The 25,179-nt window shown below is 47.9% G+C and overlaps 1 protein-coding gene across 2 annotated transcripts in view; it reads right to left on the bottom strand.

The window, feature by feature from the left end:
• TAPT1 (transmembrane anterior posterior transformation 1) overlaps nt 1-24,851 on the bottom strand; it is a 55,426-nt gene extending 30,575 nt beyond the window's left edge. Inside the window, exons 1-3 of one of the 2 annotated variants that reach the window (XM_053922220.2) lie at nt 24,350-24,851; nt 13,393-13,523; nt 1,397-1,515 (exon numbers count right to left, since the gene is read on the bottom strand). In XM_053922220.2, the coding sequence (XP_053778195.1) occupies nt 1,397-1,515; nt 13,393-13,523; nt 24,350-24,845 (746 nt within the window). In that variant the 5' untranslated portion in view covers nt 24,846-24,851. The remainder of the gene's footprint in view (nt 1-1,396; nt 1,516-13,392; nt 13,524-24,349) is intronic. The other variant, XM_053922221.2, reaches the window with a different exon arrangement.
• Nucleotides 24,852-25,179: the final 328 nt, after the last annotated feature.

Below are 25,179 nucleotides of genomic sequence, written 5' to 3'. Positions count from 1 at the left end.
CACCATGATCAATGAATTCTTCACACATATTGGAAGAATCCTTCCTCATTAGACCGAGTGAGGCTTATTTTTAAAGGAACTGTATGTTATTCAGTGCTTACTAAATATCAAGTATATGCTCCTTTACTACTTTAAAAGAGAATCTCCATGACTTTAGTCTTCAAAAAACACCAACATATAATTCTGTATATTGACCAGTGATTTTGTAACTCAGTTTCTATGATTCAGTTGTTGATAGTAACTTTATTAAGCACATTTTTAGATGTCATGGAATAGCCACCTACTTTAGAGTGAAATGAAATTGTACATACTGTCCATTTCGGCATTTTAAAGCTTCCCCGGAAAGCAATGTATTTAGAAAAGTGATGCCCGTCAGAAGTGTAGCTCGGGCAACCGCGCTGAGAACTGCAGGATACTGTTACAGGGAGTGACTGTGCAGAGTGGAGGCACGCTGACGTAGCTACACAAAGAAAGAAAGCTGGACAACCCGAACATCTTCTAAGCTCGGGCCCAAGAGAGCAACAAGACTCACATTAAACTTCACATTTTCATTGTACTGTTCCTAGTTCTGGTACAGAAGAAAGGGAAGGAAACTAATATTTGTTCCTGTCTACTGGGAGCCAGGCACTAGGCTGGGTATTCTATTTAACGTCCCCCAATCTCTGTGGTAAAAGATGTGGGGCTCCCGATACCCCTTTTTACTGATGTGGAAACAGGCTTGTTTGCGAGGTCAAGAAGTTGCCCACGACTCGCCAGCTAACCAGTGTTGGGGCGGGCTGTCTGATGCCTTCCACTGGGACAATGGCCTTCAAGAGCGGTCCCCTCTCTCAAACAGAGGGAGTCTCACGTGTAATCAGTCGCTACAGTCCCCAGGCCACTGACACAGCGATTCTCAAGAGGGGTGGAGGAGGAATCCCCGCAGTAACAGCTCCTTAGGCGATTCTGACACCCCTGCCCCCCACCTCCCCGCCTAGAACCCAGTCCTCGCTGCACAGGAGATGCCCAGGTGGCCAAGGGTCTTCAGGAAAACAAAGGTGCAGGGTGAGGTAGCACCTCGGCCGTGAGGCCCGACTCTCAGGCCCAAGCCCCTTCCGCTGTGCCCGCACTCCGCGTCCTGCACCGTCAACATTTGTTTACCGGCCAAAGCCAGGTTGTGGTTCAAAACCATTCGGAACATGAGTGGGTACATAAAATACAAGTATTACACAAACATGTAATATTCATTAGAAAGATGAGCAGCACTAGTTTATGCTTTAAAGACCAAAGTGTGAATGAAAGTGTATGAATTATCCCTATTCTGCAAAATCCTTCCATGTGATTAACAAGTGCAGTTGTTATAGTTAACAACTATAAATAGTAAAATAACAAACATTTAAAGTAGTGACCTCACACTTACCTTAAGCCATAGCAAGGCAGAGTGAAGAGCCTGAAGACAGCCAGGAACACTCTCAAAGGAAGCAGGGTGAACACGTACAGAAATGCATCCAGGCACAGAAAGATGCCAAAAACCATGAGCTGGATGTTCAAAGGAGAGAAGAAAACAAAACATAAATATTCTTTAAATATTTGTAGATGAAAATTTTGAATAAGGAATTGCTAAATTTTGTATGAAATTCATTTCACATAAGTTAGCTATGGGAAAAACAAGTAATAGTTCTCCTTGTGGATATAAGTCACATTTAAATGAAAAAAATCCTTTTTCAAAGTGCAAATCTGTACTTCTTCTTCCAGAGCCTTTGGTTTACTACGTACAGGAGTCAATTACAGGAGTCAATGACTCAAAAGACAAGTTGCCCTTGACCACAGCTGTGAAAGATCTAAGTACATTCTCAAACATTAAAGATTTTATAGACAACTTTCAGGTAAAACTTTTTAACTCTACTTCACATCTTTCCTATTTTTGTAGCATTATACATTTTTACTCTTTAAATGTGGAACTATATTTCATAGAAGGAGGGTGGAGTCTCTTGACGCTTTGGAGAAGTAGCCACACCCAGGCTACCCAGCTCTGCCACTGTAAGAGCAGTGACTTCCTGTGTGTTGGACACAGAAGCACAGCACGGTCTCTCTGCCCTCACACATAACACTTCATGTGTCCTTCATCAATACACTGTCCTACATACATATATCAAGTAGCTGAAATCCACACTTTTGGCACACAATTGCATCCCCCCCACCAAATTCCTAAGTTGAAGTGCTAACCCCCAGGACCTCAGAATGACTGTGTTTGGAGATGGGTTCTTTGCAGAGGTCATTAAGTTAAAATGAATTCATTAGAGCAGGCGCGAATCCAGGAAGCTTGGTGTCCTCATTAGAAGAGGAAACCTGGACACCGAAGTGGACAGAGGGAGGATGATGCAAAGACACAGGGAGGAGACAGCTGGCCACAGACCACGGAGAGGGGCCTCGAAAGACACCAGCCCTGCTGAGGCTGTGAGGTTCAGAGCTGCAATTCTACGCCACCCAGCAGGGGTACTTTGTTACAGCAGCCCTTGCAAACTAAACCACACCTTGAAGAGGAAGGACACATTTAATCAATGTTTTGCAACATGTCTCAAAAATGTTCCTCATATATAGGCACATATAACTTTATGACAAGCGAGACCCACAAAGCACAAAGAAAGCACAATGCTAAACTCCTGTCAGTGTTCAGATTACATGTTCTAGCCTTCCGTCCCCGACGGCCAGTGTGGCCATCCAGCCTGCCACCAGCACAGCCAGAGGTCTGCACAGCTCCTTGTTTACACACTTACAGGAGTGTTGCAGAAGACTGAGCCCTGCCCACAGACAGCGAGTGGTCACTATTTACTACTCCCAGTCCCTGGTCACTGAAGTCTCTCCCTGCTTCAGAGTGTGTGCATTAGGAAGCAGTGTGCTGGGAAGGAAAGTCGGTAGATGTCTTTCTGACACATGGAGATGAACATGTTATTTGGTCACCCAACATCCGCTCGGCTGCTCATATGACCCAAGTCACATGCCCAGCCCACCAGGACAGGGTTCCTGCCCTCAGCAAGCTTATTCCAACTTCAGCAGAGACGCCAACACACAGACAGAGAAGGTCACGGCAGCAGTAACGGCGCTGTGACAGAACAGAAGACACAGAGACAAACAGTGGAGCCCTGGGCAGAAAACGGCCAACTCGGGGAGATTCAGGAAGAACTCCCTATTAGAAGAGACCCTTAAAAACATCTGAGAAGGTAAGGACCACTGCCAGGTGGAGGGGGCGGACTGGGCAGGGGAAGGAGAAGGAAACTCTCCAGGGGGAGGAAGCATGAGCAAGGGCACAGAGGAAAGTAATTGTGAAGATAACCTCTTCCTGCAGAATAACAGTCACCTGTCCTTGGCTTAGAGGAATTCACGTTAGCATCATTTATGGTAGACAACATAACTGAAGTCTAAACCAGCCCAGGGGACTCAGTGGGCACACAGTCACCCTCTCACTCTGTTTGGCGACCACGTACTAGACCACCTGGGGCTGTCGGTGCTACAGACCTCAGCATTAACGTGGAAGGGACACAGTGACTGAGACGTAACGAAACTGCGCTTGGGGAGGGAAACTACCTGTGGATGTGAGAACACACAAGGCGCAAGCAACAGACACACCTCCAGGCTCTGGGAATGCAGAGAGGTGACCCGACTACTGTACCTCTTGTGTGAACGGCGCCCTTCCTGCACGGAACTGCATTCTCCTAAATTCCACAAATGGGACTATGAAAACTTCCTGGAAGAGTAAACACGATGCAGTCCCGCAGACACCCACCCTTCCTGGAAGGAGGTGAAAAAGCCCGTGCTGGGTGTGGGCCTGGCACCAGCTGGATGCCACCGACCCAGGGCTGTGACGGGGCTGTGCAGAGAATATCTCCTCCTGCTTGTGATCCTCCAGGCAAGCGGGCAAGTGCTTCCTAGGTAATCCTCCTGCGGCTCTTCCAGGGGGTTACCATCACCCCTACTTCACACTCGAGGAGACTTCAGCTCCAGAGGCTGGAGGCCTGCCCAAGGTCTTGCCCACTATTTTTATGAGGCATAGGGGTGACGTAACTTTCTTTGTGCTAACTCATCTTTTGCCAGTTTGCCTAATGTCATTAAAAATGCAGAAATAATAGGCATTTAATGAATCAAATTTACAAAAGGCATGAAATTTTCACATATTTATTGCTAGCTTTGAAAATGTGTTATTAAGAATTAAAAGCTGTGAGTATACATTACTAATGAGGATAATGTATACTTTTGCACCGCTGGTTAATCTGCATGGCATTTTGACAAAACAGGCAATCACTATTTCCTCTTTATTTGGATGAAATAACCATAAAGTTCTCAAGCAGTCGTTAAGTAACATCTGAAGAAAGGCTCCCCTGAAGTCAGGGAGGCGTGAGGAGAAAGGAAGAGAGTGGTGTCACATGCCACTCTCTGCTTCCCTTTTGAGAGACACAAAAATCTCCTGTCCTCCTTTAAGTGACACTTGGAATTGCAAAATAAATACGACATTGTGGTTAAAACTGAAGAAGCACAATGCTTTTAGAATGTGCTTCCTTAAATCACAGGCGAAATCTGTCCTATTAGCTGACCTTCAGGCTTTGTGCTGCAGGCCCCTGTCACCCTCTGGGCCCATTGCCCCATCTCCCCTTCCTCCTCCAGGACTGTGGCCACCACCCCAGTCCCACCTCACTTTGTGCACCTGCGGAACATGGGCTCTCGCCTGACAGGAGTCTCACTCTTACAGGGGAGGCCATCTAATGCATATGTCAACTCTTTAAATTGGCCGTTAGATAAAGAACAGAAAGCAGAAAACCGAACTATGGCAAAGAACCAAAGCATAATGCAAATACCTCAAGAAGAAATCACACACTGGAGGTTTTGGCTTTTTCCATTGTCCTGGGAACAGAAGACCAAATGCTACACAAGGCTTTGTGTGAAAACTCTCAAAGACTAACACTCATTCTTCGATTCATTCCTCCTTTTTTCTCAAACATGTAGTGTACATCTCTAATGTGTCAGGGACTAAAACAGTTGATTAACATATATGTTCACTGTTTTAAGATCAAATAAAGTCTTGCAAAGAAGTTTAACATCCAAAGAAGAGGATTCAAGTTCTGACCACAACCCACAGCTAGAAATACACTTTACACTGAAATTCACTAGATAAACACCTGTACATACTCTAACCCCCCAAAAAAGTTTCACTAAATTAATACTAACCTTTACTCCACGAAATACAGGCTGGTATCTTCTATTTCCTTCTTAAAAAAGCAATGCCGGTCTCGTCACACTCATGGCCCACCGAAGGGTAGGAACGCACTGTCCGAGGGCAGGGCCCAGGGCAGGCGGGCCACCACAGGTGGTGAGCGCCGCTCACACAGGCTACGAGGGGCTTTGCAGAGGGCACCTGCCCTGCACGCAGCGGGAAGGTCTTCGTACAAAAATGCACGAAAACCGTGGAGTTACAAACTGCAGCTATTCAATTTAAAACTCATTTTCAGAGCAGAGACTTATAAAAATTTACATGAAAAAATAATTATTTCAAAATAACCCTCTGCTTAGTTAATAAGGCAGTTCTTAAGATTCTTCTTTGGAATAAAAAAAGTGTAAGTGGAAACTAAGGACAGAAATGTTCACTGGCCTTTCTTCTCACCGGGAGCTTGTCTGGAAGGGCTTCAGAATGAGTCTTCCACAGGTGCTGGGCACACGGCCACGCTCTGGCCACTGCCGTGTGGGGGCCAGTGGGCACGGCCTCAGGCCACCATCACCTCCACGCTGCAGAGACTCAGGGGCTTGATCAAGTTCACGGGCAGAAGAAGCAGGGCCAGACTTCAGCAGGTCTGCAAAAGGTGCAGCTTTGAAATAGGGAGCCCTATTGTGCTGACAACACCTACCACTCACCCTTCTGGCCTCAACTGTGCCACTGGACTTGGCACCATATGTATTTAAAAACAACAAGGTAGTAAAGTTTTTAACATCTGAATTTCAATGTTAAGAAAAGTAAAAAATGGCAATAATTCTGTAACCCTCTAAGTCAACAAAACGTGCCAGTGAAAATGACCACAACCGGCTCTTGCCATGTTGACTTTGAACCTACTATTGCTCCTCCAAAGAAATAAAAATGTCAGCCTCTCTCTCTGAAAAATGGAGAAGGTTTCTTAACTTCTAAAAAATCTGTCTACCTTTTTCACAAAAATCTCCTGCCCTCCTTTTAATGCCCTTTCAAATTTCAAAATAAATACCACGTTATGGTTAAAATCGAAACAGCACAATGGTTCTGAAATAGGCCTCGTGACATTCACTTGCTGGCAATTCTGAATACCATCTTGCCACCAGAGCACCAAACACTGCCGGCTAGCCGAGGACGCGCTAGTCCAGAACCGCTGGTCTGGAAGGTCAGTGGGACAGGAGCAGTAAAGCAGGAAGGGGCGTTTCCCGCCCTTCCCCCGGGCTTACTTTCTGTAAAGCTCTGGGTCCCCTGCTGTAAGAGCAGAGAGTGTGTCTTACTCAGTTCTACGATGCGAGGAGAAAAGGGCTTGGGGAAGGACGCCTGTCCCAGGACTGACAATCTGGTGTGCTGGACACAGACCACCAGATTGTGCGGTTAGTGCCTGATGAATGGCGCGCCCGAGAAGCACTGGCCCAGAGAGTAGGTCTGTGCCGTGAGCGGGGGTGGGGAAGAGGGCACGGGGAGTGTGCACACAGGGGAGGCGGGCACGGAGTTGGCAGAGATCTCCCACACAGGAGGGAAGACAGGCACTAGACTTTGCCAGGCACCGTGAGGAGGAGCAGAATTCCAAACAAAGAGTGTGTAAGGTGCAATGTAAGCGGGAGGCTGTGTGGCCAGAAGGTAATTGTACAAGAGGGGCAGAAATCACCCTCAGTGAATTGCTAAGGAGTGCAAATCTTTGTCCTACGTTCCAGAAGTTCTCGACAAACTCTCCTACAGGGCTCCGTGCTTAGAACAATGTCAAGGAGAACAGGTTACCAACAGGAAAGCTTACAAGTGATTGGCTTTGAAAGCAGTAACTGCAGATTCAAGGTCATCCCTACAATAAAATAATTGTTTTCACCTGAATGGAAAAACGCACATCCCCAGGAAGTCCACACTCCAGGAGAGGACGAACAAAGGGATCACCATGAGCCAGGTACTGTTATGATGGGCAAGGCTACAAAAACATGTAACCATGGGAAACCAAGTAATGTTGACAAAAGGCTTGACAGTAATTACAACTTGTATTTAACACGAAAAATACATTTCTTAGAGGTAAATAAATAAATCAAATAAATTTTAATATGTAGGAAGACTATTTGGGGGCCTCCCAAACCCCTATTTTTCTCCCATCTTCTGAGTTCTTCTAGCTGGGCTAATAATCAAATTGGCAGAGGCAGATGAATAGGAGAAAATATACAACATTTATTACGAAGGTACATGCTGGGAGGGTTTGTAGACATGAGACCTGAAATGTACTGGGAAGTTCAGGTTTAGATGCCATTACGCATCAGAGGAGGAAGCGGGGCAGGGGCCTGAGATTTTAAAGGAAACAGGCATTTTACAGGTAGCTGAGGAAGAGTGGAGCCCGTGTAACAGGCAAATTCATGTTAGGCAACCCAGAAACAACGGAGGTGGGGGAGGTCTAGCCACCAGGCCTCTACCTAGAGCCTTCCTACCCTATGCTAAGGCGAGCATGTTCAGATCCCCTTGCTGGAGGCCTTTCCATCTGACTCTCTTAGGCACCAAAGGGGGAAGGTGAAAGGTTCTTTCTAAGTATTTTGTTTCTTAATAACCAGCTTAAAATCAACACCCCAAAAGGCAGTTTTGAGGTGGGAGAATTCTGGTGCCATTCCCTATGCACATGGGAAGGTCTTGAGATTGTCTTGCTTCTTTTAATTCCAATCCATGTTTGAATATTGTTATTTTGTAAACGCTTGACCCACATTAATTTATTTAATCCTCCCACCGACTCTGGAGGCAGGGACCATTACTTGGCATGTTGTAAGGGACAGGCAGGGCAGGGACCCTCCCGCTGAGAGGCTGAAAGGGTGCAGGAGGCTGGCTGTGCTCTTGGTACCCTAGGGCACATCTGAGTCACAGCAAGGATCAGAGACGTAGCAACTACTGCAGGCTACCACCACAGACGCAGCTCTGCTGCTCGTGACCAGCACGCGTGGCACGAGATGGCTGACTGGGAGTCAGCAGGGACAGTGGTTAAGAAGGACAGAAACAGAGTCTGAGCAACAGATCACAACGGCTTGGTACAGCAAATGGGAAGAAAGGAAAAGAGACTTAAGGTTGTTTCCAAAGCTAATGTGACAGAAATAAGTCACTGATTCAAAGGTAACATAGCCCCACAGAACCAAGTTCACAAATTTTCTTTCAAATATATCAGTGAGCGGGGTAGAGGCCTGAAGTCCCCACGGCTGGCCTGTCCTAGCACTATGTGAGGGGTTCTATATGCCCAGCAGGCAGCAGGGCCTGCACCAGGCCCAGGAGGCCCTGGATGCCGGGGCCACACTCCCATTACCTCTCAGCGCACTTCTGGAAGGGGCTCTGGTGCTGTGTCCAAACTGGCCTTGTGCCCCAGAGTTGAGAAAGGTAGGACTACAAGCGGGAGCAGCACGCCTCAGACGGACAGGGAGGACACCAGCCAGGGCTGCTGGGACTCTGGGCGGTGTGGATCCCCAGCTTTTCCTCTGCAGCTGTGTAGCAGGACATCTGAGTCGGGGTGCGTCACCAAGGGCCGCAGCACGAGAATTTAGAGATGGTGCCCCAAATGTGCTCTCGTGAAATGAGAAACTGAGCAGGATGTCCGAAAGTTACTGCCAGCCCACGGGGGCCCGAGGAAGCCCCTCCGTTGGCTTCCCAGGGAAGTCCCAGGCCTGCTCCACTCAACGAAAGGTGAGACAGTGGCTGCGAGGGCACCTTCTGAACACACCTCAAGGGGAGAAACAATAAAAAGGTTTTCTGTGACACTCTGATTACCGTCACTGCTTTGAAAGGCGCTCTGTGAATTACATTTCCTAAATGTAACCCCTCTGACCCTCGAACAAGCAGAACTAAGTTTCTCCACTATCATGGAACATTTCCCTTTCTGGGATCTTTCCATTCACTCCCATTCCCCCTGTTCCTTGTATGCAAACTCCTTCATGGACTACCAGCCCCCCCGAGATGACCTCGTCCAACTTTCTAATCTTAGACGAAGTCAAAGCCAAAGGAGGTACAAGGCCTTGATCAGGTCACCTCGCTATGCCCTGCACACCTGAGATGAGAAGCTAAGGTACTGAATGTTGGCCTTACACATTCCCCTGTGTGACAGTAACCTTTCTCTCTTTTAATAATAACAATGGTTTATGCCTAAAAATAGAATATTCTATACCTATAGCAATACCTCTATCTTCTACCTGACAAATTTAAAGTTAAAAATAAAAATTCACTAGATTCTTAAGACAACTAAATAGTTCTGTTTAATGCTAATCAGTTGAATTCATTTTTTCAAAAAATGTATTAAGTAACTATAATGCACAAAGCACGGTAACAGTGAAATAAGGGATGGCCAAAAAGCACAGAATTGTAACATAAAAAAGTCAAATATGTATTTTCATTTTAGTTTTAACTTTTATGATAGGCAAGGTTACATAAACACTTGTAACCACAGGAAAAAAGTAATTTTGACAAAAGTCTTCTTAACAATCACAACTTACATCTGACATGTGTTTAACACGAGGAATACGTCTCTTAGAGGGAAATACATAAATCAATCGATTTTAACTTGGAGAGAGATCACGCCCACGGAGAGATGCTGGGACCGCCTTGCTTCTCTCATCGCCAGCCCACGTGGAACAGGCTACACTCTTGTTTTGAAAGCACCGCTCTGGGGGTGGCTAATGCCATTACTGTTCTCAAGGTGTTTCCCCTTGTGGTGAAAAAGCACGACACTCACTGTCCTAGTCCCCATGCAGCTGGGGACGGCTGCGTGACTCAGTCTGGTCAGTAAGACTTAAGCAGAAAGAAGCACTTCTGGGAAAGCTCTTAATTCTTTAAAAAAGGGACAGTAGGAAAGGTGGCACCGTCCCCCTCCTCTTCTCTCTGATGATGATGCAGAAGCAATGCCTGAGGTTGCAGCCTTCATCTTTCTATTAAAAGGCAACAAGCAAGGGCCCAAAAGCGAATTTGCCAATGATGGCAAACAGAGAGAGAAGAGGCTTGGGTCCATGCTAGCTTCACGCATCTGCTGGAACTACTGAGATCTCCTTCCTTCAGACTTGCTAAAACATCTCGCTTGTGTAGGCCACTGTTAGGTATTGTCACACACACAGCTGACAGCTTTCCTGAGAAACCCGTAGTTTTCCTCTCGAAGCCAGTCTGAACTCCTCAGTGTGACCACGTCGAGTGGCCTGAACCCAAGCCTGTCCTTCCAACATGCCTGTGCTTTCCCGCAGGGACCCAGCAACCTCCATGTCTGGATCTTCCAAACACACCTACTCCCCGTGCATACGCAAACGCCCGACAGTGCACGCACAGAATCCCCATCCTTCTCTCATCGCCTTGCCATTACTTTCCCCAGTCTCGAGCTTATCTCTGTATTTCCACAGTGTGAAAGGGCCTGGAACGCAGTAAGTATTCAAAACAACGACAGGGGAAGTAAGTAAATAAGTGGATAGGTGATCAGTGTTTCTTTAAATTAGCACTTACGTATATTAGGTTATTTTAGAAAACACCTCAACGAGCATTTTTTGGTGCTAATTTAAAAATCCTGCAGTTTTAGATTCGCACAGATGTCAAAATTAGCCCTCGGACAAAAACCTGGGGTTTGTTTATATTAATAAGCAGGTTCAGTAAAAGATATTGAATTGACCTTTCCCTTCCCTTTAAAGTACAAACATTAATCACATGTCTTACAGTATTTACAATCCCTGCAGAAGCAAGGGCTCGGTAATTACCAAGTTTCTCTCCCTCAAAAGGCTAGGTGAAAATGTCCTAACATTTACCAAAAACAAGAACAAAACCGAGTAAGGCGTTACGTATGCATCAGAACAGACAGCGGAAACACAAGGGAAACCGGTAAAAAATAATTTAGATGAACATGGAGGTCTTGGTAGCCTCCCCACTCTTACACTGAAAGCCTGAGGTGAGACGCTGCTCATGCAGAACACAGGTCCCCGGGGAATCAGAGTGAATTCCTGCTGTTCTGAAAGATATTTAAGCCTGGAATTAACCTGAAATCTACCTTTCCTCTAGGTTTCACTTAGTCTTAGAAGTTAAGAAGAAATTGCTGTAATCTGAAACATATGACTTCCCTTCATGTATTATAAGCAATAAAGCTTCTAGAGTATTGCTCCAAGAGACCAAATCAAATTTTCCTAAATAGTCCTTAACCCAAAACCCTCTTTCATGGGAAAAAGGATTAGAAAATTATGACAGCTGTGCATGAACAGAGTCAATTCAACTTTTCTCACAATAGATATTTCACATACATACAAATGGAACCAAAGTTTCACGAAAAAACACCTTTAGCACAGCCAACACACTCTAATACTTTGTTCCTAAAAAAAAAGTCCTAATTGATTTGCAACTAACCATATGTGTCCCCCATCAGTGGCCCTGTAAGGGACCATAGTTTGAAAAACACTGACTTATACTTAAGTCTTATCAAGACCAGTGGGCGTTTTCCCCAGACAGCAACTTAATACTCACAACACCACACACAAAATGCTTACAAGTTTCTCCGAGAAAGCTGTTCAGAAGAAACCTGCTTGTTATTTCGATGTTGCCAATGAAGCTGCCTCTGAGGAGGTGACAGGACTGCGGAGGGGTGTTGCCACTCCTCATTATTTCCGGCACAGGAGCAGTAATAAAAAGGGTCAGACAGACACCTCCCGCTGTGCAGCAATCCCCTGGGTGCAGCCATAGTGTGCAGGCAAACCCCTCTATGCTCTCCCCAGAGAGCAATGGGCCCTAGAGCTGCTCAAACTGGGGAAGAAAACAGTCCCCGAGGAGAGAGCAGGTGGGCAAAACTGAAGGTGGCCGGCCACGCTGCCCTGTGCGAGAACACAGCCCCAGCAGGCTGCCCCTGCTACTGCCTCTGCGGTGCCCTAGCACTTCCCTCTCACAGCTTACTGCTGGAGGAAAAAGTGAGCCTTGCTTTTCAAAAAGCGTTTTAAGAAAAATACAAGAATTTTGCATGCGAAAGAAACATGACCCTTCCCCCCACCAAAATCTTAAATAAACTCCAATACACAAAAGGAAGGCGCTGCTGCACGGGCGGGGAGGTGCTGCAGGGAGCGCCCCACACACTCGCCCTTCTCGTCTACCAGCCCCTGGGCTCCTCCCCGGAGCCCAGGAACTCCCCAGAGAAGCAACAGCACAGCAACAACCCAGCACCTTCAGTGATCCCGACCTACGGCGACAAATGCTGGCACTGCTGTGTGCCCTCACCCCCAGCTCTCTGCATCTCACCTAGCCCAGACCTTCCCAAAGCTGCAGCATGGGATGCGCCACCAGAGCCTACATGAAGCAACACTTCTCCAGCTGTCACTCTCCACCTCTGGTCCTTCCACTGACACCCGCCAAACCGGATGACCCTTCCCCCTCCCTGCCTGCCTCGCCTCTCGTCACTGTAACACAGGACAGAGCAAACCCACCGCACTCTCTGACAGCCGCTCTAACACAGAGTACGATCCTAAGGGACTGAACTGTGAGTTTTGTGTTCCCACACAGCTACAAAAACATGTTTTAATGTAGCTAAAGTGGAATTATTTCTGAATTCGTTCCTTGTGGTAAGAAACTTCAGAAGAGCCCGGAGTCGCCACCTCTAGCAATGCAGAGGAAGAAGTGGCCCCCCGGCCTGTCTGCTGGTCTTGGTCTTGACAGAGAGACGCAGCCCAGGGAGCACGGAGTGTGAGGACTCAGGGCTGTGATGGCCATGCCGACCCTGTGATGTGCCCCTTCGTGATGAAGGCCCAATGAGCCACATTCTTCTTGAAGAGACTGTCATTTATGTTTTCAAATATGAGGGCTTTGTGAGAAACTGAGACCCTTGTAAAGGCAGTAACTAAATAATTCGTCATGCCAAATGGAAAAACGAGCTGCTCCCAGGAAAACCCAACTGAAGAGAACTGCAGGGGTGGAGCTCGTCCCTGGGAAGAGCGGTCTGGGGGGACAACAGTGGAAATGGGGTGGGTTTCATAGGAAGCACAAGTTAAGAGTCATTGGATCTCACACTAAAAATATACTTGTTTAAGCCTCTTCCTGTATGGGAATTCCTACTCCCCCAATCGATATACTTAATTATGTAGGATAACATTTCCAATGATTTAAAAACTCAACTCAAGCTGTTCACTTTTTTTTTTTTTCTGTATGATTAACACATTGGCATAACTATTAAAATGATGTCTGGTAATAGAAAAAAAAGGTACCTTTTCCAATTCTCTTGGTATTCGCATACAAGTGTACACTCTTTCTCTTCTTTCTGTATACTTGGCCTCGTTATGTTCGAGGAAGTACCCTCTTGTTAGTTCGGCACTGAGGAACCTCAACAATGAAAGCTCTATAGGAGAAGAAAACGACACAAAACAAAAGAACAGTATTTATCAAGGAACTTCCATGCTAGCTGGGGCCACAGGTAGTACATTTAAGTAACGACGACAACAGATTAAAATAAAGCCATTTGTAATTCTGTGCCCAACACTGAACTGTGCAGGAATCTGTAGCAAGCACTGGCGAGAAAACTGCTGCTCTGTGTGGTATGAACTGAAAATTGAACAGAAATGCAGAAGGGACAGTTACTATGAGCTGGGATAGTCAGAAAAGTATTTGCAAGAGCCCAGCCCTGGGTCTTATTGGTTAAACGTATAGGACTATGGAGGCAGGAAAAAGAGGACACAGCAAATGTATATAAAGTGGATGGGTGGGTATACACACACGCACACACGCTTTTTTAAAGGAAGTCAAGTCGCCTAACAGGCACTGCTTCCGTCCAAGAACTATCCCGGGTGAACGACATGGATACTGGTCAGAGGTCCTGCAGAAGTACCTAATAACGCCACTTCTTCAGGCGAAGGCTCACCTACGTGATGCTAATCACAGTGTTGGGGAGGAAGACACTTTACCCTCAAGGTCCTATCAGCTGGTCTAATGATCTGATGAATGAGACACATCGTGAGAGAGAATGACCAAATTCAATTACCTATGTATGTGTGGGAGCCCCTGTGTACATGAGAGGCTCAGAGACACGAAGGGGAAAAGGAGGTGTGTAAGACATTCTGAGCTAGGGTTCAGGTAGGTACCTCGGGCTTCGGGAGGTGACTGCACATGCTCGGTAACTACGAGTTTGCCCGGCCATGTAGACAGGTTCAAAGTACTTCTGGGGTAACTCTTATCACGAGCCAGGCCCCTCATTTAAGTTCTTCCAGATGGTTGGGGGGACGTGTGGGGGAAGGCGACAGAAGCTTCTATTGAGCCCATAGGGTCCTGGACACCTTCAGCTCAAAATAATCTGTATACTACTGAGGCACACACCCCTCAGGCTAGCTCATTCTGAACCCCGTGGAACTTCAGATCTGAAAGACCTCCCTTTCCTTGGATCTTCCATTCGCCCACCTGGCTCCTCTGTTCCTCCAAAGCAAATTCAGCCAGAGTCACATCCTCTCAGATCAGCAAAGTAAGGCCAAAGGAGGTTAGAATCTCCCACTGGACTATGGCTGGCCCACTTGAGATGAGAAGCCAGGCTGTCAATGCCCACCCCAGCCGCTTCCATCCCATCACACTCCCTCCCTCGCAGCCCATCACCTCAGTGACCCTCAGGACCCCTGACTTCATACACCCTTTCCTACTCACAACCCCCAGGGGGCCCAACTCTCTTTCAGAACTCAGGATACCAAAGGTTTCAAACCGTCCTCTGCTCTGAGCTGGCCTTCTGGTCCTTTTACCAAATGCAGCACTGGTGTTCCCTCCCGAAAATGGCAAGAGGGATGGTGATTTTGTTTATGTTTATCTACCTAAGGAGTTGAGTCTTATGGCAATGCTAAGTCTGCATGCACGGGGAAAAGAGTAGAAGCCCTTCGGAAGACTCAGAGGTAGACTGACTAACTGTTGATGGGCCTAAAACATCTTACCTCCTCCAGCACTTAAAACAGGTCTCTAGTTCTTTGGGTACCAAGTCAAGTGGCTTGCTTATGTTCAGATGTTATACCAAAAAATAATAATCGTCACACACACACACATTTCTTAAATACCGGGTCATAATCTGTTTGGAAGCTACCTGGGACTGAAACAGGTGGAGAGAAGGGCAGGCTTCCACCTCCTGCCACCCAGCGCAGGGGCGGCCGAACCTTCCCACGGGCTGTGAGCGTCAGACTTCCAGTACGCGCACAGCGGGCAGGGTCCGGGGTGGCACGCCACCGTGTCCACAGACAGACACTTGGCGAAAAGGCCCTCGTGTAATCATGTCCGTGTGGAGTAGAACTTTTGGTGAGGAACTTTCTAATCTGCTCTGGGCTGGCTAAAACCAGAACAAGGTCTGCTGTCTGAAGGGGAGAAACGAAAGCCTTCGAGCGCAGAGAGAGCAGCCAAAAGCAATGAGAGTGCAAAAATCGCCCTCATGCTCCGTCCAGGTGGATTTCTGATCAGAGAGAAAGGGTGTCCCAGTTGGCTGGGGTCTGCAAATACCAGTTGTCTCACGTGCGAGCTGAGAAGCAACAGGACACACAGGAAGCAGAAGAGCCTGCACTCTGACGAACTGTCACGGATGCCAGGGAGATCGGAGCCACTTCACAGGAACCCCTGAGCAGAGCAGCACCTGCTCTGCAGGGTCCCCACTCCTCCCTTCCGCCCCTCCCCCGGTGGCACTCCTCTCTCTCCTGTGGCTGACTTTTCTGTCCTAAGGTTCTTCGGCGGGTCCTCCTCCTCCACCTCGCCCTTAAATGTTTGCTTTTCGGTGCTCTACTCACCACATCCCAGCAGGCTGCTATTGTGGAATGCATCCTCAGTTACTGTCCCTCTTTTTCTTTTTCCCTACACATACCCTCCTTGGACAGTCGCAGGTTCTAACCATCCTCTCAAGCCTGAAGTCACCAACCATATCTTTAGCTCGGACCCCTGAGCCTGGACCATGTTTCTAACAGCCTCCTGGGCAATTCCACCTGGAAATCCCATAGACACCTTCACCTGCAGACCCGAGCTCAGTGGCTTCCCCACTGCCACGCCCCGCCCCACCCTACCCCACCCCACCCTACCCTGCCCCACCAGCAGCTCCACTGCAGCTCATGGCTTCAGCAGACAGTTCTATGCTAGCAGCTCGTTGCCGATGCTGACCAGGTCTGTCCCCTCTAACCAAGCCCTAGAGATTCTTGCTCAGAAACACTGCACTCCCCTTCTTCCCAGGCTCCTGCCTCACTGGCCCCACCCCCTCTCCCCAGGTCACTGCAAAAGCTCCCTGAAGCCTGCCCTTCTTCCATCTGCCTGCCCTTCAGCCCTGCCCTGTCCTCGCAGAGAGTCAGCAAGCTCACACACTAGGGCCACCCTTTAGCGGCTCTTCGTCACCTCTAGGTAAGGTCCTACATCTCAGCAGTGGGGACACCAGATCCCTTACAACTTGGCCACTGCTGTCTTTTCGGTCGTGTCTCGCACCTGCCTGCCCAGAATCTCTAGGTCACAAATCTCCAGGTCACAAATCTCCAGTTACACCACTTTTCGTTTCTGGCAAACAGCACAGACATGGCCTGCTCTGTGAAGCCGTCCCCAAGTGTCCCAGGTTTCCACAGCGTCACCCTTGCCTGTGCTTCCCTGGCCCTTTTATACTCACTTTCTTATATGGTTTTCTGCTTTACTTTTGTGCCCTCTGGGCATAGCACATAATAAGTGCTCAACAAATACTTGCTAAAATGATATACAGATCGGACAGGGGGAAGGAAGATCACAGAGATATGTGGCAGACAACAAAAACAGAATCAGAAACCAGGAGAGGTAGTGGCAGAAAATACCAGATTCTCGAGAAGAGAGCCTGGGACCAAGACAGAATTGTCTGAGATGGGGAGCAAGCCAGGAAAACGTGAAAAGCTCCTGGTGCCTCAGGGGGCACAGCAGCCATGAACATGAGGGGCTTCTACTGTGTGTGTGTCTAGTAACCATGGAGGGAGACCCAATCCGTACCTGAACATCCACCCCATGCAGTCACAGCCAGCAAGTGCCCTGGGGCGCACAGGTGAGACTCATGCTGTCCACAGGCAGTGTAGGGAGGGAAGCTGGGCAGCCCGCTAGTGTGTCGGCCATGCTAAGGAGATTTGCTGAGCCTTGACCGTGATAAGAGTTTTGTTACGGCCCACAAGAGAAAGCACGGGATGAGAGATCAGCAGAAGGGGCCCTGGCACCAGCTCTGTCACACAGCAGTCCTGTGACCCTGCTCATGTCATAGATCTCCAGTCTGCAGAAGGGAAACTGAGGCTTAGACCGGTTTTGTGACGCCTGCTAGGTGCTTGCCTCCCCCACGGGATGGCTGAAGGACTGAGAGAGGGTTTATGTGAAAGCACAGGAGAATCACAAAGCCTGACCCAAGGCCTTCAATGACTTACCACTCATTTCACAAGATCCACACAGTAGCCAATGCTAGCTGGTGGTTACCTCGTGTTCACTGATGCCACTTTTACAGCCCTGTTTCCAGGGATAAAAGGTAATCTGACAAGTAACTTTCATAAACTGTATGACTGGCATAACCACTTTTCTGCAAAACGGTTTTACAGCATAAACCTCGGAAAGTGTTCCCACTACCTTATAAATAAATCAGTATTGTGTCAGGATTCCACGTGCAGAAATGCACGCACTTCAGTCATAAACACCGATTTGCACTCCACAACGAGGAATTTAAAAATAAGCCCTTGAAAATCAAATGATAACAATACACTCCGAGCACACAACTCTCACGACTGTGAGACAGGGCCCACCGTGATGTCCACTTTCCAGGTGAAGGAACCCAGGCGCCGCAGGAAGCCAGTGGCAGAGGCAGATCTCAAAGACCAAGCTGTGGATCCCTGACGTGTGTGCTTGCTGACACTCGATTATTTTGCCTATCACTGTCTCGTGCTTTTGTAAATAGGCCACTGTGCTCTTTCTGGAAAACCGGGACCTCCTCCATCCTGCCTTGTCTACGCTCCCATAGTCCTAGGTTCTCTTTGAATAAGTTACACAGTTAACTAGTCAGCTCCCTGCCAGACCGGAGCTTTCTGAAAGCAGGTACTATGTATCCGAGTCTTCCCAATGTCCAGCCTCCAGTGGGTTCTGACTGTAAGGGTAGTTTTGTGTACAAGTAACACCATACTAATGGGCTCGGGAAGGGTTTTATGAGATACATTAAAGCAACACTAACCAAAGAACCAAGTTTTACCCGTGAAATACTTCAAAAGCTTCCTTCTCCCACTCTCCTGGAAAACTGGCCCTATTTAAGGGATCAGGGTCCCCCCTCTTTATGGCAAGGGGCAGTTTATGAAGGTCTTACACATCTACTTGATAAAACCCTCCCAATTCTGAGAGCTGTGGAGAGCAGATAACGGTGTCCACATTTTGCAAATGACGAAACTGAGGCTCACAGAGGTTAAGAGACTGGTCCAAAGTCACTGAAAATTTAAGGGGAAAATTGGGAACAGGACCTGCATCTTTGAACTCCAAGGCCGGTGTGCTCTCTCCCCCATCCTGTAATTATCACCCATCATCACCTGACAGTCTCAGGAGAGAAGATAACCTAGCAGGCCTGTGGCTTCAGCCCATCGGAAAGAGCCCTGTGATTCACACTGAAGAAGGGGAGCAGGTGGCCCTGTGGCCTGAGATGTTAAGTCAGCCTTGCCTGCTGCTTTGCCGGGGCCACTTCTACCTTTCCCTGGCCGTGGACACTTTGCAGGATGCTACTTAATCTGCTGTCCCAAAGTGTGGCTCCATTTCAGCGCTTCTGCTTTCTTAAATACGGTTTGCTAGCGTTCTACAGACTCCTCTGACCTTACCTGTCCTGTGTGACTGGGTATAGGTGCCCGACTATTTAGGAAGGCTATTGTTCTTTAACCTGTGGGTACCGTTCTGTGAGCACTCTGCTAGCTAAGTGTTGTTTACTTTTTCCATACTGTGGTGGCATTTTATTTCTTCTGAGCAAAAGTCACTCTCGTCTGTTATGCCAAGCATCTGTCTTTATATTTTAAGAGCAAATACTTTCCCAAAATAGAGTAATACCTATGTTTATTTTCTGAACAATGACTTAACTTTTTAGATGCCAACCAATTTTAGTTCATTTGCCCAATTCTCACCAAGAAGAAATATCATTAAGTAAAAGCCTTTTAAAAATAGAAGTATTTTACCATTTAATTATAATATTAACAAAAGTTTCTACATTAGAAGAAATCAGTTTTGCCAATTGTGAATATTTAATATAAGGAAGGTAATAACATTCATAAATCTGAATCAATTTATGCAGAGTATATTCTTAATCAATATTCATCTCCTACCACAGAAATGCTGTGATCCAGTATCTTAAATTGAGAAAAAGTATAGTAAAAACTGTTTCTTCCTCATCCCTCAGAGAAAAAATATTATGTTAAATTATCTGCCGAGATAGAAATAAGAAGCCAGGGTAGAAAAGTGTTCATTGAAAGTAATGAGTAATCACAACATATTTATATATTCAGTAGCATGTCTAAATATATCTTTCTTAGAATAGCTCTGAACATTAAAAAAGATGGAATGTAATATTGGTTAACTGTTACGAAAATATTATGAAACATGCAAATCTCCAGTCTTAAATAATGTAAAACCTTAATAAACTTTACTAAGGTTACACTAAAATATTAAGTGTAAGTTTATTACACAAAATAGAGGCACATCCTTGTACAAGGCTCACCAGGAATCAACACAATAGCAGTTCTGCCTTCCGAAGTCAAATACAGTAAAGGTACCGTTCCAGTTTTTAAGACCTCGAACTATTTAAATTTAGGGAAGATAGGTAGAATATTTACTAATTTATAACAACATTATTCCCATAGTCAGCACTATAGAGCCCTTCCAAAACCTCTTTTGTGCAAGCAGTCCCCAAACTGGGCCACAGATGAGCTGCTAGGGCTGACGATGAACGTTTAAAAAGGCCAAGATATTGAACTGGCCAAAGACCAGAGAGAACAACTTTCCCCTGCTTGTTTGGTTTTCATGCACTACATAGATAAAGCAAGTGAGAGTTTTAAAAGCAGAGCAATAGTCTGTCAGAAGAGAAGTTAATTGTACTTTATCTGTGGTACTCCAAGTAATTTCTCAGTCAGTTTTACTACTCTTACTTTCCTTTGTAAATGAGAAATCAAGCATTGATTCTAGAACATAATTTCAGAATCACAGCCTTTAATCATCCATTAGGGTCAGTTTGGGGCCACAGAGATAACTGTGTGAGATACTACATGGAGGATGAGGGCTGGTTAAGTGAAAACATATTTTAATAACAATGTTATTTGTAAGAGCTTGAGTTCGTAATTACACAATATATAAGAGATAGGGAGTACAAACAGTAAAAACCTCTGTCCTAGTTGCAATCTTTTGTGGGAGTTGCTCAAAAAAAGAGATCAATTAGCTTTTCTGGGTTTCAGTCTTTCTTCCTGCCTCTGCTCATTCTTACCAAGGTAAAGCAAGAGGTCTAGAATGGGTAAAGGCAGAGGAGAGAAGCAAAATAGAGGGGCTACAAGCTTAAACCGTGGGAGTGGAGAGTCGCCATTTAAAAAGGGAAAGTGTGGGCCCTGCGCTTCTGCTACAATCGGAAACAATGCTGTCCACCGCACGTTTCCCTGGGCTCTCGGTTTACAGGCACCACCCGTCCCACGGCATTCTCCAGCACCTGCACCAAAGAGGCCCTGTGTCGTCCTCATGCAGGCGTCACACTTGCTCATTTTACACCAGGTCTTCCACTGGAAAGTCTCCACGGTCACGGTAGCCAAGTGAGGTACGTACTTCAGACACTGTTCAGCAGTGGAGTTGTGACACACGCCCAAGCGTGTGAGGCAAGCCTGGAGTCAACAAGGCGATTCAACAACCGGCCGAGCCAAGAACACATTGCCCAATTCTTAGTCCAAGGTTGACTGGCTAGACCTAGATTCCCAAACGGGAACACAGCTCTACAGAAACGCTCCCACTTAGAGCTTCCACAGACGAGTGAAGTGGGGAACAAGCACAAAAACGCCCTAAGATGTACTTAGTATCTGGCCTTACATCAAAAAGGACAACAGTCACGTCTGAGAGCCACAGACAATTTTCCTCCGACACGAGTCATTTCTAACAGTCATCTGTATAAATATGTTACTGGTCTACTAGTTATAACTCTGCCGGTGACAGAACTCGCCTTTTCTTTGTAACATCAGCGCTGAGAAGGTCTTATCAAGTAGGAAAGAATTATTAGTCATATTTTCACTTGTATATTACTTCCTCTTTCTGTCATTCACGTAGGCAGTTAAATAAACGTTTTTTAAAGAAAGGACAATAGAAGTTGGCAGTATTTTTAAGAGTAGGAGAAAACAAAAAAATGACAGACGGATCTGCAGTTCCTAATGACCACTATACCCAGAGTCCCAGACCGGCGACCATGTGAGGCCACAGAGAAAGACCCAAGGGCCATTGTGAGGGAGAATGGAAACAGGAATGAGGAGTGGGACGGCAACTTCTAGCTAGGTTAAGGCGTAAGGATTAGCCCCTGAGAAAAGTTTCAGTCCAATGCTAGGCAACATACAAACTGAAAGGAAGTTCAGAGAACCAAGTGATTAAAGAGTCTGAAAAGAGAAACAAGAAAGCTTGCCCTTGATGTAGATCGATGTGTATGATACATACTGCTGTATATACACAAATCAATATTCACATGTTGAAATATATCTTCTGAACTATAAATGAGTAACGACAGGTATAAAACAACCATGAACCTCAAACACTATGTTTTGAATTACTTCCCTTTGACCGGGAGGGTTCAAATAAACACCTAACCTGTCTATTCACTTATGAAGTCCGAGGTTCTCATGACAGGCCAGCAAACGTCTTATTTATAAGAGCCCCAAATTCCTTGGGAGGCAGGCTAAAGGGAACTCTGCAACTCATTGCTGGTAGTTAGGCCACCAAGACACCAAAGGAAAGACAAAGGTTCTGTAATCTGGGGAGGGGACCGGAGTACCATCGGTAGCACCAGAACACAACAAACCGACAGCTGACAGCGTGAGTGCAAGCCCCTAGGCTTGGAAGACCGTTGATTCAGGGAGAAGTGCTTTTCACGTGACACTAGGTGATGCCACTCACAGCCCCCCTGAGTACTCTAGGCCAGCTCCCGAGGACAGTTTTCTAAATTCTGGACAGGCAGGGAAGAAGAGGTTACAGAGCAGTGGATAGGAGCGATGCTGGAGGGTCAGAGGGAAGGCAGCAGCCAGGCAGCAGCCTGGGCGGTGAAGAATGCCTGAAAGAACCCTGATCTCCAGGGAGGATGCCCCCGACCAGTGCAGCATCAGGGTTAGAGGGTGGGCACCAGCAATGGCAAGAGCTGTGGACAGGCAGAGCAGAGACAGGCAGTGGGGGGAAAGAATAAGGGGCCCATGCGGAGGCCCAGGTGGAACATCACTGGCTGGTGACTCCAGCTGAAAACTTCCTGGATTCTCACCTAAGTCCAGATCCCCAGGTGTGGTCAGGGCATCTCTCCTCACACATAACCGATAGAACTGGGGAAAGAGAGCGGACTGCCCCAGCAAGGAAAGCTGGACATGTCTCCTCGATAATGACTTTCTGCAACTATGGGTTAAAAGCCCAGCTTCAAACACGTTAAGCCAACCCTGCCCAGTGACCCATGTTGATGAAGAATGGGTGTGTGGTGCGATGAAGTCTGTGGAAGTCCAGGGCACCAGGCGTCCTGATCCGTCCGGGAAGGGCCAGGGAAGCGGTGTTAGGAGTTATCCCAAGAGCCCAACGTCTCTGCTATCAAAAAGCTCCTGACAACTTCAGTTTATATGCATGTAAAAGGAAAACAAAAAAAAGGAAAGACTTATCATGTTGCCCTTCCTGAAATTCAGAAATATCTTAAAAGAAATTACAGTGACACCTGGCTACATTTGTTTCTCTTTGCAGCAGAGTGCTTTCAATATTCAAGTCTAAGTAAATAAACAGACAGCTGAGAGTTAATACTTTTGTCTTCCTTAGACCCTGCCAATTCAGAAAGTAAATACTCTCTTGCAAACAAATGTTTAACTGACAACTAAACCAAACACAGTTGAGAATTAAGTGGTTAATTGAAAAAGACTGAACAAGGCAGTCTGTAGTTAATTTTTCGAAGATACTGACATCTTCAAAATCTGACCTATGTCTAACGTCTGCAAATTAGCAAAGCAATCCATCTATCACCTGATCGGCCTCGTGGCATTAAAGTACTCCTACATTTTCAATACCCCTGTACAATCAATGCATAAGCCTATGACTTAAACATTTATTTGCACGAACTGCCCACAATAACAGCTAAAAAAAACCTTATTGTGCACCAGAAGCAATTTTTTTGGAAGAAATTTAATGGAGTTACAGTTTGGTTGCTGTTCAAAACTTAGAATTATGTAAGAGTTAATATGTTGTGAGCCATCTACATTCAATGCAACGTACATCTCAAAACCTTGTTTCTTTCCTTTTAAGCCTAATATACAACGGCATTATAAATGCAAGTGCAATTTTTAAAAACGCTTTACAAACAAGAATGTCCGATAGCTGAAAGATATAATATAAAACGCTTATACCCAGTTAAAGTAGGGTTCGCACGTGCATCTTTTCTTCTACAGCCATTTTTTTTTTTTTTTTTTTTTAGGTGCCGTAAGTTTCGTTTTAGCAAAAGTTCACAGGTTACGTTTTGAAGAGTGCTAAATAAATACTTCTGGGCAAAAGTACTGAACTTCACAGCTATAGGCGGCTGGGGAAAACAATGTGCAGGGTAACTTAACAGGTTTCTAAGGCTCAAGTTCGCTTAAAATACATAACAAAAGTCACCTTGGCTTGGAGATAATTACATCAGCCTTGAGCTTGTCAGTTTTGGGCTCCACGAGACCCGGGAGATGCTCCCGCCGGGTCGTGAGGATGCCCCAGGGTCTTTTCTAAGGACCTCCGGAGGGCAGTGGCGTGGTCCCGGGCGGACGTTCCCCGGCTGCAGCCCCTTCTCGAACGCACCTGCCCCGGGGACTCGGGGCCGTGCGGACCCCGCCCGGGGAGCTGTCAGCCGCCGCGGGAGCCGCTGGAGCGGCGGCAACCCCGCGCGCCCACAGCCCGGGCGGCCCCGGAGGCAGCGGCGGCGGCGGCGGGGCTCGCAGCCCGGCGCCCCCCGGACCCCGCGGCCTAGCGCCGTCCGCTCGCCCGCCTCACCTGCGCGGCTGCGACGCCGCTCCCGCCGCCGGTCGCTCTCGTAGAAGCCGAGCGTCTCCGTGTGCTGAGGGGCCAGCGGGGGCCCGTGACCGCCGCCGCCGCCCGGCTGCTCCGCCTGGCCGCGACCGTCGCGCTCCGGGCCGTCCGCGCCACCGCGGCTGCCTCCTCCCGGGGCGGCCGCGTCGCCGACGCCCGCCATGTTCCGAGAGCAAAGTAACCCCGCCGCCTCCCTCCAGCCAGCGGCCCGGCCTCCGCCTCCGGCCGGCCCCCTAGCCGCCTCGCCCCGCCCCTCTCCGGAGCCCGGGCCGCCGCCGCCGCCGCTGCCGCCGCCATCCGCGGCCCGTCGGCCGGCGCGCGCCATTGGCGTCAGCGGCGCGTACGAAGCCGCCGCCGCCGCCACGGCGGCCGCCATCTTTTTCCGGACCTCGGCGTGGCGCGCGGGCGCTTCCCGCTCCGCCGCGGGCTCCGTCGTCCGGGGTGCTGCCGCGGGCTCCATGCTTCCCGGTCGTGCGGCAGGGGAGAGCGGGCGCCTCCGGGGCTCCGGGCCGGCCGCGACGGCGGAGGGCGGAGGGTCGGCCGAGGAGCCCCGGGGCGGCGGCCGTTGCGCCCGCTGCCCGCCGTCTGCCAGGTGTCCGGCCGCCCGCCCGGGGCCCCTTTTGCAGGCTCGGTGCCCGGAGTGAGTTGGCGCCGCCGGCTGGGTCTTGGCACCGGCCGCGCGACCACGGCGGCGAGGGCCGGGCTCCAGCTCCCCGACCCCCGCGGGACCCGGCCCCGCGTGCCCGCTGCTGGGGCTCCATCTCTGCTGCATATTTATGGTCGCCCGTCACATT

This window comes from Desmodus rotundus, chromosome 4 (assembly GCF_022682495.2).
Source record: "Desmodus rotundus isolate HL8 chromosome 4, HLdesRot8A.1, whole genome shotgun sequence".
In the NCBI taxonomy this organism is placed as follows: Eukaryota; Metazoa; Chordata; class Mammalia; order Chiroptera; family Phyllostomidae; genus Desmodus; species Desmodus rotundus.
The sequence above is the reverse complement of the archived record's forward strand: the minus strand, read 5'-3'. Positions and strand labels throughout refer to the sequence as shown.